Source organism: Cornus florida, unplaced genomic scaffold (genome assembly GCF_030987335.1).
Source record: "Cornus florida cultivar Cherokee Brave unplaced genomic scaffold, ASM3098733v1 CherokeeBrave_3.0.0_Hap2_Chr09, whole genome shotgun sequence".
Lineage (NCBI taxonomy): Eukaryota > Viridiplantae > Streptophyta > Magnoliopsida > Cornales > Cornaceae > Cornus > Cornus florida.
In genome coordinates this window covers 95,417,227-95,429,603 of record NW_026775579.1, presented here as the reverse complement: position 1 = coordinate 95,429,603, position 12,377 = coordinate 95,417,227, and the positions used below count along the sequence as shown (strand labels likewise).

General features: G+C 36.6%; 2 protein-coding genes across 5 annotated transcripts in view; both read left to right on the top strand.

The window, feature by feature from the left end:
• Nucleotides 1–8,026, top strand: part of LOC132275388 (histone-lysine N-methyltransferase ATX2) — a 45,750-nt gene extending 37,724 nt beyond the window's left edge. For 2 of the 4 annotated variants that reach the window (XR_009470617.1, XR_009470616.1), the window contains 2 exons: nucleotides 7,355–7,453; nucleotides 7,600–8,026. The gene's annotated coding sequence lies outside the window, so the exon portion shown is untranslated. Of the gene's footprint in view, nucleotides 1–7,354; nucleotides 7,454–7,576 lie in introns of all 4 variants that reach the window. The other 2 variants (XR_009470615.1, XR_009470614.1) reach the window with 1 other exon arrangement.
• A 2,120-nt stretch (nucleotides 8,027–10,146) lies between these two features.
• On the top strand, nucleotides 10,147–12,082 carry LOC132275387 (amino acid transporter AVT1H-like). Its single transcript, XM_059776857.1, has 2 exons — nucleotides 10,147–10,554; nucleotides 10,832–12,082. The coding sequence occupies exons 1-2, from the start codon at nucleotides 10,275–10,277 to the stop codon at nucleotides 11,986–11,988; spliced, it is 1,437 nt and encodes a 478-aa protein (XP_059632840.1). The 5' UTR covers nucleotides 10,147–10,274; the 3' UTR covers nucleotides 11,989–12,082.
• Nucleotides 12,083–12,377: the final 295 nt, after the last annotated feature.

Here is a 12,377-nt window from a genome sequence, read left to right as displayed (position 1 = left end):
GCTTTGTCCCCCCTTTTGGAAGGATACGAAAATTACTGTTCAAATGTGTTAATGAACTCTAAATCTTTTCCTTTCTCTCCACTTTTGTAAAGCAAACACAAGTTTAACTATCCTTTTGTCTCCTTTCCTTTATTTTCCTTCTTTTTCTGTCAATCCAAACGAGCCCTAAGAGAGGGTGCAACAAGATTAGGAAAGCAAGGGATTGACCCACGATGTGTGTGCTATCGATGTGCTAGGGGAAACCATTCCTAATTCATTCTCCTTGTATAGGTGGTTTTTTTTCTCTCTTTTTTTTTTTTTTTTTTTTTTTTTTTTTTTTTTTTTTTTTGTCTTCTCAAATTATCCTAGTAGAGGGTAATTGGGAATTTGGGATACTTCCATTCTGTGTATTTCAAATTCTTTATTTTATTTTATTTTATTAAAATATTAAATTAACAACCATAACTAAGAAAAATGATATATAGAAAAGCAAGGGTTTAGTGTTGATTCTAATGTAAACTTGTGGTTTTTGCAAATTAATTAGTTTGGTCTTATAATTGCTAGTTTCTGCATCATCACGCATAAACATGATCACATCAGTTTGTCTAGTTGATATATATGCGCGCGCGCACACACACACTCTTAAATCTCTCCCTTTTGTATACTAGGGATTCTGCCACAAATTATTTGAGGCTATAAATACGCTATTTTTGTGTTTCTTATTTTAAAAATTCCTTTTGGTTAGTTGTTAACAAAAATAACTTCTTTTATAGATAGTGATTTTTATTGACTTAACCTTTGCTTGATCCTACAGTGTTTCGTAGCAAAAGTCAGTACAACCACTTCTAGAACAAATTAGTATGTCAGTTGTATTCTTATTTGGGTGTTTGAGTGCTTTTCTTCCATTCATTGGGAAAATTTTCTGGTTTTACAAATTTGTCAATGAATTGGCCAGATCATACCATCAACCCATCCCATTCAAAATCTCAGTGAGAAAAGTATGACTATATATATATATATATATATATATATATACATATACATATTTATGGACATATTTTGTTAGTCAAGGGTCTACTCAAGTTAATTCATCCCCTATGTACTGATGTTAAAAACTGATAAACTCTTAGCTTTATACCTCGCTTGGGCATACCGCATATGATTTAGTACCACAAGTTGACAACCTTTCTGGCTGCTTTTTTCTCAAAATCAAAATTCTCTTTACATAAAAGATACCTATACTTCTTTCTTGAGTGGTAACTTGGTGGTTTGAGTTCTAGACGCACTCCTTTCCGCTTTGAAAACATGTGGCTTAGATCCGAGGACTTTCAAGGGAAGGTTTAGTCTTGGTGGGAGGAAGCGAATTTCACAGGCTCTGTTAGTTATGTGTTAGCTAGAAAGTTTCAGTTTCTTAAAACTGAGTTAAAGAGGTGGAATAAAGAAGAGTTTGGGAATCTTGAATGGAAGAAAAATAGAGTTCTTGCTGATATTGCTGAGCTCGATCGTCTTGATGAGGTGGGACAGAGTGGGGAATCATTACGCTCTAAAAGAGCCTCTTGCCAAGCGGTTTTTGCTGAGATTGCTCTTATGGAGGAGATTTCGTGGCGCCAGAAGTCTCGGGCTTTGTGGTTAAAAGATGGAGATCGTAATACAAAATTATTTCATAGACTTGCTAACACTCACAGAAGATGTAATCACATCGGGCGTATCCAGGTCAATGGTTCTGAGTTGTGGAGGGAGGACGAGGTGCGCGGGGGGATTGTTTCTTTTTATCAGCAGCTTTACTCTGAGACTTTGGTTTGTAGACTTTCTCTTGAATTTAGGGGTGGCAATTCAGGTTCGCGTGTCATAATCGTGTCGTGTCGAACTAGGGGTATAACACTAAACATGTCAACCCGAACACGTCACGATTAATAATCGTGTCACATATCTTAAACCTGAACACGACACGTTTATTAAACGGGTAACACGACACGACACGTATAACCCGTTTAATAAACGTGTCGTGTTAGACACATCAAATCCGACCTGTTTAACCTGCTTAACATGTTTAACATGTTTACCTGTTTAACCTGCTTAACATGTTTAACATGTTTACCCGCTTAACTTGTTTAACATGTTTACCCGCTTAACCTATTTAAGGTGGCCAAAGATTAAAATACTAGCAAACATGACTAGAAATTTTGTACTGTGATGTAGTCCAAAAGAGAGATTAAAAGCCAAAGATAAAAATGAAGTCAGAAGTCATAAGTTATTACAGACTGAAATAAAAATAAGTCATAAGTTATTACAGACCGAAATAAAAATATTTAATAGAAATGTTAGAGTAACATGCAATCTTCTTAAAGCCAAAGATCCACTCAAAAACTTCCTTCTGCAATTTGCATGCACTCTTTTCTGAAACACCCAAAAGTACAAATTCCTACAAAACAGGTAAGTGTAAAATAAGTTTAGATAAAAAAATAAATAAATAAATAACAGATTGAAATATAAAAGAATGTACGTAACAAATTAGTTGAAGTGTGAAGACTATCAGATTAAAATGCCATCTTCTATAAATATACACGAAAGTTAATCATTTTTTAAAAATAAATAAAATTACTGAAATCTCTTTTCTCATTCTATTCTATGTACTCTTAATTATTATTATTTTTTTTGGGCTACAATTCTATATACAAGAGAGCTAGTATTTGTGGTTAAAATATTCCATTTGTTCTTTGTTCTTTCCCTTCTCTCTCTCTCTCTCTCTGGTTCTTCTTTGATCTTCTTCTATCTTTCACAAATTAAACCTTATCCACATAAGTTTTTCTATGATTTCTCACCATATACAAATTGCAAGGAATACAGAGATCTATGGAGGAGCTTGTAGAGAGTCACATTAACCTAATTATTGCCACTTCTCAAGGGGAAGATAGTTGTTTAATTTGTGGCAACTGTGTATGTTCATTATTGCAACTGTGTAAGTTTAATTTGTGGCAACTGTGTAAGTTTTTCTCTCAAACCTAGTTGCCTCGTGCAACTCCGGCATTTGAGTCAAGAATCTCATCAAGACTTGTTCACCATGTCAGAACCACCAAACTTGAGCAATATATTCCATGCACCACTTAATTAACTTGCAAAAAATGAGCCAAATTTCTCATCATTATAAGGATATACATGTAATAATTTGGAAAACCCAAATATTGGATTGAGCCCAATAAATCTCAATCTCAGTAAATTAATGAGCCATTAATTTTGTTCTTGGCGCACAAAATTGGAAGATCAGGTGTGTGTGCACACACAGTGGGTTTAACAAGATTCCAATGATCATGAGGTCATGATAAACTTAATTTCTTGTCCTACAATCAATGATCAAACATGTGACATCATGTATGAGTAACAACAACATTGCAAGATGATCACTACCCAATGAAAATATATCTAAGATCAAATTAAACTTTAAAATACAAAGGAATTAATATAGTAGGATATGTAGATATCAAATTAAACTGCAAGTCTGTATTGCTTAAGTTTATTCACCACCTTTACAAAGATAGCACATTGTAAATGTCAGTGTCCTGTTAGATGGCTCATGTTAATCTCTTTAATTGGCATGAAACAAACCCTAGTGAGTTACACTAGTATTTGGGCTAGAATTCTATATACAGGAGAGCTAGTATTTGTAGTAAAGTATATACAGTCTGATGTTGGTGGTTATCATTGTTAATATATACATCAGACAGAAGCACCGAGCGTGATACATATAATATATACATCAAACTTTCTAAAAACCAACAATAATAATGGAAAAAAAAAATAGATAAAATTTGTTTAAAAGTAGATCTGAAAGAAAAAAATTAAAGAAAACTTGTTTCTAAGTAGATCTGAAAGAGAAAAGACAAAAAAATTAGAGAAAAGTAGAAAACTCACTTCGATTGTTCAAGGTTTGTGTTCTTCGCTGGTCGCTCAAAGCGTAGACTGTAGTGTTCTTGGTCGCTCGAGGTGTGGTGTGGATTTGAGAGAGAGAGAGAGGGGGAGTTGTCTGGACTGTCGATTCAAAGAGAGAGAGAGAGAGGAAAGAGGAGAGACCGAGAGGCGAGAGAGACTGAATAAGGTTTAATGGTTTATTTTGTCTGGTTGGCTGCGTAAGTTACTAAGTTTGATAATTGATTATTTTGTATAAACAGTATAATAAGAATAGGGTTTCTTATGTAACTATGAAATGACCAAAATGTCCCCTATTAATTAGGTCAAAACAGGTAACGGGTTAGACGGGTTTACGGGTGACGCATTTAATTAAACGGGTTAAACGGGTTGAACTACACAAACCCGAACACGACACGTTTAACTAAACGAGTTATTCGTGTCAACCCGTTTACGACACGAACCCGTTTATGGTAAACCCATTACCCATTTAACTCGTGTCGTGTTGGCGGGTCGTGTTGAATTTTGCCTCCCCTACTCTTGATGGTCTTCCTTTGAATTCTATTTATGTGTTGGATAGTGATAGGATTGAGATTCCATTCACGGAGAGGAAGTGCTTAAGGCACTTTCTAGTTGTAACGGGGACAAAGCTCCAGGGCCAGATGGGTTTACTATGTGGTTTCTTAAGGAGAGTTGGGAGGTGCTGCCAGCTGAGGTGATGGGCACCTTTCAGGATTTTTATTCTCATGGCACATTTGAGAAATTACTGAACGCCTCTTTCATTGGTCTCATTCCCAAGATGGGCGGTGCCTCTAATATTAAGGACTTTCGGCCAATTAGCTTAATTGGATGTTTATATAAGCTTATTGCTAAGGTTCTTGTCTCCAGGATGAGTAATGTTTTGGATGGTCTCATTTCAGAATCACAGAATGCTTTTGTTGGTGGGAGGCAGATTTTGGATTCTGTTCTTATCGCAGGGGAATGTGTTGATTCTAGAATAAAAAAGTGGGGTTCCTGGTGTTCTGTGTAAGCTTGATATCGAGAAGCTTATGATCATGTTAATTGGAAATTTGTTCTGTATCTGCTTAGGAGGATGGGGTTTGGTGACAGGTGGATAAAATGGATTGAAATTTGTATCTTGTCAGTTATGTTTTTTGTGCTCGTGAATGGTTCACTTGCGGGTTTTTTTGCTAGCTCGCGTGGTCTGCGACAAGGAGATCCATTATCGTCTTTTCTTTTCCTTATTGTCATGGAAGGTCTGAGCAGATTAATGAGAAAAGTGAAAGATTTGGGTTACATCAGGGGGTTCAGTGTTGGCAGAGATGTTGAACATCATATGCCGATCTCCCATTTGTTGTTCGCGGATGATACTTTGGTTTTTTGTGATGCTGAAGTTTCTCAACTCAGATATCTGAGGTGCATTCTTGCTTGCTTTCAAGCGGTTTCTGGGTTACAGATTAATGTTGGAAAGAGTGTGCTTGTCCCAGTGGGGGATGTTCTAGATATTTCTTCTTTAGCTGCTGTACTAGGGTGTGGAGTTGGTGTTTTTCCTTTTACTTACTTAGGATTGCCTTTGGGAGTCTCTTCTACATGAGTTGGGAATTGGGATCCAGTGATTAGTAGATATGAGAAAAGATTAGCAGGATGGAAAAAGCATTATTTATCTAAGGGGGGGAAAGTCACACTTATTAAGAGCACTCTCTCATCCCTTTCTACCTACTTTTTATCTTTATTTCAAATCCCATGCTCTGTGGCTGAAAGGATTGAAAAAATTCAGAGGGATTTTCTATGGGGTGGAAGGGGAGAGGAATTTAAGTATCATCTTGTTAATTGGGATTATGTCTGCCAGCCGTTGAGGTTAGGCGGGCTAGGCATTCGAAAAATCGTTCCTTTTAATCGTGCTCTCTTGGGAAAATGGTGATGGAGATTCGGAAAGGAACGCCATCGACAATGGAGAAGAGTTGTCTCGTGTCGTTTTGGTGAGGGGAGTGGGGGCTGGTCATCTCTTCTAGTCATTATTATGGGAGGCGTTGGTGTGTGGAAATTCATTCAGAAGGGTTGGGATGTTTTCTCCACACACATTAAATTCAAAGTTCGTGATGGCAGACATGTCCGTTTTTGGGAGGACCTTTGGTGCGGAGATCAGTTGTTGTCTCACTCCTTTCCTAGACTTTACAGTATTGCAGCCAATAAACATGTCTACGTGATTGATTGTTATCAACTTGATAACACTGGAGTTACGTGGGATGTGTGGTTTAGGCGCCCTTTTTCAGGATTGGGAAATGGAGGAAGCTTGTGTTTTTTTGGATACGTTGTATAGGCAGAAGGATATTGGCAGAGGGTGTGATGATATTTTGTGGGTTCCTTTAGCTTATGGTAGGTATGCTGTCCGATCCATGTTCTTGTGTTTGTCCAATTTCGTTGGTCACGAGTTTCCTTGGAAGTCTGTTTGGCGTTCTAAAGCTCCTCTTTGAATCGCATTCTTCGTTACTGCCATATTGGGAAAGATTTTGACATTGAACAATTTGAGAAAGAGAGGCAACATCATTGTTAATTGGTGTTGTTTATGTAAAGCTGATTGTGAATCCGTGGATCATATTCTTTTGCATTGTCCTGTGGCGTATGATTGTTGGAGTTTTATTTTTTGCATGTTGGAGTTTTATTTTTTGGGAAATGCCTAAGCACTCTTCACAGTCGATTAACGCTTGGAGAAGGTGCCTTGTTAAAGAACAAGCTCGTGATTATTGGAAGATTGTTCCACATTGTGTCTTGTGGTGTTTGTGGCGTGAGTGAAATAATAGATCCTTTGAAGAAAAAGAATCGTCTTTAGCTAATTTAAAAATTCATATTCTTCGTTCTGTTATGTAAGAGGAAATGCATGCTCCTCGATTGATGATTTCTTTTATCTTTTGGATTCTATTGGTCCTTAGATCTTTTTTCTTCTTGTATTAGGGATGCGTTCCCTTTTTGAACGCTTTTCTAATATATTTTTACTTATAAAAAAAAAAAAAAAAAACTTGGATGTAAAGCCTACATCCTGTTAATAAATGACTACTTGTTCGTAGATATTGTTGATTCCTCCTGATGCTCGTTGTTTCTAGAATTCTTTTTGTGCAAGTCCATTGCATAGCTCCATAGAGTTAAATGTTCCAAAATACTAGACCCTGTATTCGCTGTAGATAATGAGACCAAACTTCGAACGACCCACTTGTCTCTTTAGTTATGAACTTATGATATACCAAGTTGTTCTTAAACATAACTATGTAAGAATCGCTTAAATATGATTTAGTTCCTGTGTCTGAAATCCAAATACCACTGCATAAAATTCGTGATTGTTGTACGACATCAGAAAAAGGGTCTTTTGTTTGACATAATTATGGTTCACCAATTCACTTGGACATGGTGCTCTTCAAGTTATGTGATTCTTATAATAAATCCTGTATTTATAGATACCTGATGTTTTATGTCTCAGGATGCTTCTTTTGCTGATGTGATTAATGATTCTGCCAAAGAGTTGGTACTTGGTGACCCGGCAGCCAGCTTCGGAGAATGCATCATTGAATTTTGAACTGTACGCTACTAACCCTTTCTCGCGATTATAAAATTGTCCATTTTCACTGTTATTTAACTGTGCTTTTTACATGTTTTATTAGTTGAAATTCTTATCAGCTTAATAGACTCTCTCACTTAACAGATTAGTCACCCCCATTTCATCAGATTGATTTCTTGCATTCCCAACTGCATTTTCATCCTGCTTGTGATTTTTGGGAGAATCTGTTTGGAACATTATCGTATGGATCGTGCCATCTGCTTCATCTCCCTGTAATTGAAGAATGGGGCTGTTTATTCAGTGTATAGATTAACTTGAGGAAGCCATGCACAATAATTATTTGAGAAAAAGCAACGTACTTTGATGGATGTGTACAGTTTATGACAGTCCACTCCAATTGGTGTGTTCGATAAACACTGAAAAGCCGATTCGCTTATGTAACTGTATTTATATAGGAATGATTTCCTTCTCATACTTGACTCCCCAAAATTAAGTGCAGAACTCGTACAAATGTTGTGTATAGTTTCTTCTGTTCTTGTTTGGTGTATCATCATTCCATTGACAAGTAGAAAATTTAAAAGGTTATTTGTTTGATTGTGGTCCGTTGCGTAATCTTCTCTCTTCCATTTTTCATTTTCTTTATTTTGTTACACACAGCAATTAAATATTGTTATAATGCGAGTGCTTGCTTATGATGTTTCAATTGATAATACTCATTTCTTTATAATAATTGTAGATGTTTTTGTGATTTGGTGTATTTGTGCATCGAACTCTTTAAAGTTTTCATATAATTGTATTTTAAGTGCCCGAAATGCAATTTTAGGTTCTTTTAACCTAAAAAATGTATCACCATTTATAGAATCTTAGGAAGAGATAAATTTGTTAAAGAAGTAAGACGTGAGTGTGTATGATATGCATGTAACTAGTCTAGTTTTAGAACTGAATCTGTTGTGGCATCACATAGTGTTGGTGTAACAGTGTCAGTCTAGTGTTATGACAAGGGACGTCATGTCACTTGGCTGTTGTGGCACGGATATCAGACAGTGCATGAAGTGGTGTTCTTTTCGATCCTAAGTCTTTTTCCTATTTTCGAATATAATTTTGAGTATTGATTTACCAATGGGTTGGATATGGATTTTCTTTAAAAGATCTGCCTTGATCGGGGTCGGATCTCGTGTATTTGATCCCAACTGAGTTCGTTTTATGTAAGGATCTGGATTTTATATCAAATTGTGTACATAAAATTTGACTTAAAAACCTCAATGTTATATAAAAATTATGCAGAACATTTACTATTTAGTACATATATATAAATTCTTTTAACATTTGAAAATATGTACAAATTGTTCCATAATATCTTGTGACTGTCAGTTTTATTTATTTTTTTTAATTTATAAAAACCCAAAAATACATTAAAAACTGAAATCAATATTTTTTATTTTTAAATTGTCTTAAGGGTATTTTTTTTTTGTTGAACACCAAAAAATATTTATACATTCACTATATAACAGAGTTTTTTTGTTTTTTAACACTTTATCCTATAAATATTGACACTGAAAGTATGCATAGAACAACAAATGTCCACATAGCATCTCATTTCCTTAATGAGATGCTTTACCACCTCAACCATGCATCTAATTTTTGGTTTGTTCAAATAAAGTCATATTTAAATATTGAATCCAATATAGGAGGACATATGGGTGGTGAGTGACATCAACCCTGTCCCTTCAATATATCTAGAAAATGGACTTAGTTTATGGAATCAATTTACATTCTTGTCCCTCTCGAATCGTATCCCTTTTCCTTCCTAGGAGAAAGAAGTCGATTTCCCAATTCCCAAATGGGAGTTTGTTTGGCATCATTTTCCCCAACAAACACCAATTTTTTTTGATCATATGGCAAAGTTCCCAAGTAGAACAATTTGCGTCAGTTTCTGCTCTAATAAATATATAAGGCATAGCTCATCTCACATTTTGATATGATTCGTTTGGCATCAATTTATTTTCCCCCCAAACCACCACTTATGGGGAATCCTAACTATTGACAACCAAAAGATACACAAAATCATGGGAATAATAGTAAAGTAAATTCGTGTACGCGTATATTAGCTTTTCTTTCTTCCTCAGCAGCCTTGCTTTCCCTTCCAATTAGAATCTCTCGGCCTAAATTCATTCCCTCGTGTCTCATGGGGGCACCATGTTAATCTATGACAGCTATATCTGATCGATGATTTCAGAGTCAATTGTCAACCGAAAATGAGAAGAGCGTACATAAGTTCCATGAAGGTCAAACCAGCGAGAATGCTGGGTCGGTGATTGGGAAAGACGACCCGTTGCAGAAAAAAAAAAAAATAGATATGATCAATTTGATCATAACTAGTTAGACGCTTTATCAACTATACCACTGAATAAAGCCCGAATAATGTGCTTGTCAATTGTGAATAATATTTCAAAAAAAATGGTGATTCCTTACGTTATGACAATACGTAATTTATATGCTTATTGCATAAATTTGAGTATCTCTCACCGTAATGAAAGCAATCGTCCAATTTGGCAACTCAACCAGAAGATTTGCTTCATGCAACCAAATAATATCCACTAAATTGGTGGAGACCACAACACACTCTCTTCCAAGAATATCAGACAGATTCTTACAAATAGTAGTAGTTAGGGAGAATACATGTGCCAAACTTCTCATGTTATAAATATTGCCCACCCATGCATTCACTTTGTATTCAAGCTCAAGTTGCTAGCTACCTAAGTATCATATAGTAATATATATCTTGATTTTATTCTATACATATATCCAAGTTTTGAGGGACAAAACTTGACAAACAGAGAGAATGTGGGGGAAGAAGTTGAACTCCATTGTAAAGTCACCTTGCTCTGACTCGGAGTGTTTGCCTCAACATCATCATCATCGCAACCAAGTTGCAAATGAGAACTTGGCTGTTGTGCAGTGGGTGAGCTGCGACGTCTGCGTAGAGGAAAACAAGGCATGTAAGTGCCAAAACAACCATGCTCATGAGGACTTGAAGACTACTGCTGCAGTTAATGTGGTAGATGTTGAGGCCAACAGTTCCTTTGCTCATGCAGTCCTCAACATGGTGGGAATGCTTATAGGTACGTAATTGAACTTTTCTTCAACAAGTATTACCTAGCTTCTTCTATTTCTATGTCAAACTTATTGTAACACACGTCCCACATCGTCTGGGAGAGAGGTTATTGACACTTATGTGTGTAGATGACACGTTTTGAAAATCGTGAGTACGGAGAGTACGTGCAAAATAAACAATATCTATACAGCGATGGGATTCTAGACATTAATTTGTTTTGTTGCTGCATGTTACTCTTCCATGATAAATGTTTCTGACTAGTTTACACATTGTTTAATTGACAGGATTGGGACAATTATCAACTCCATATGCTTTAGAAAATGGAGGGTGGGCTTCTGCATTCCTGCTTGTAGGACTTGGTGTGATATGTGCATATGGTTCTCATCTCCTTGGCAAATGCCTTGACATGAACCCTAAGTCCAGAAACTACTCCGATATCGGGCATAACGCATTTGGCACCAAAGGAAGAGTCATAGCTACAACTTTCATCTACTTGGAAATCTTCATGGCCCTTGTTTCCTACACCATCTCTCTCCATGACAACTTGACCACAGTTTTTATTGGCACACACTTCAACTTGTCATGGACTAACCTCTCCACATCTCAGCTCCTGACCGTGATGGCGGTCCTGGTTGCACTTCCTAGTCTTTGGCTGAGGGATCTTTCTTCCATATCTTTACTTTCAACCGGTGGTATTTTCATGTCACTCCTTATTTTTGCAACAGTGGCATGCACAGCCATTTTCGGAGGTGTCAAACCTAACCAACCCATCCCAGTTCTTCATCTCGAAAACATTCCTGCTATATCAGGACTATACATATTCAGCTTTGCTGGTCATATTGTTTTTCCCAATTTGTACAAGGCCATGAAAGACCCCTCCAAGTTCACCAAAGTGTCCATTGTGAGCTTCTCATTGGTCACATTTCTCTACACATCCTTAGCCTTCATGGGCGCGAAGATGTTTGGGCCTCAAGTGAGTGCTCAGTTCACCCTGAGCATGCCAAGGAATCAGATTATCACAAAGATTGCACTATGGGCAACAGTGTTGACACCCATGACAAAGTATGCCCTAGAATTCGCGCCATTCGCGATGCAGCTGGATAAGGGGCTCTCTGATCATTCCATCAAGATGAAGTCAAGGACAAGGGTGATCATAAGGGGCTGTGTTGGTTCAATTCTACTCCTGGTGATACTGACATTGGCTCTTTCTGTTCCGTATTTCGAACATGTTCTTAGCCTTACAGGATCGCTTGTCAGTGTGGGAATTTGCATGATTTTCCCTTGTACTTTTTACATGAAGATATTTTGGAGGCAACTATCAAGACCTGAATTGATTCTTAATCTGCTGCTTGTCACCCTCGGCTTTCTTCTTGCGGTGTCCGGGACCATTTCTTCTTCCAAGTCACTTATAAGAAGCTTACAGAGAGCTCACTCAACTTGATGACAAAATCCTAGAGATGGAGTACTCTTGAATTTTTACTCTCTCTACATATATATATATATATATATATATATATATATATATATGAGAAGTACCTAAACCTTAGGTTGCCTGCAGAGGAGCAAGGTTTAATTATGCTCGATCGGATATGTTATATAAGTAACTGCCTTTTGTATATTGTGGTAATGTATAAATGAAGGTGATTACTGGATGCACCTATGGAAAGTGACTTCAATAAATATATTTCTCAAACATATATGTGGAGATTTTTCCTTTAATAAGTTTTGCTTGTTTTGGTTTCCATGAATTTTTATAAAGAAATGTTGGAGCTTTTTTCCAGATTGTGTCACGCTTTACCTGTCATAATCGTGTTAGAACAAAATTGAAAA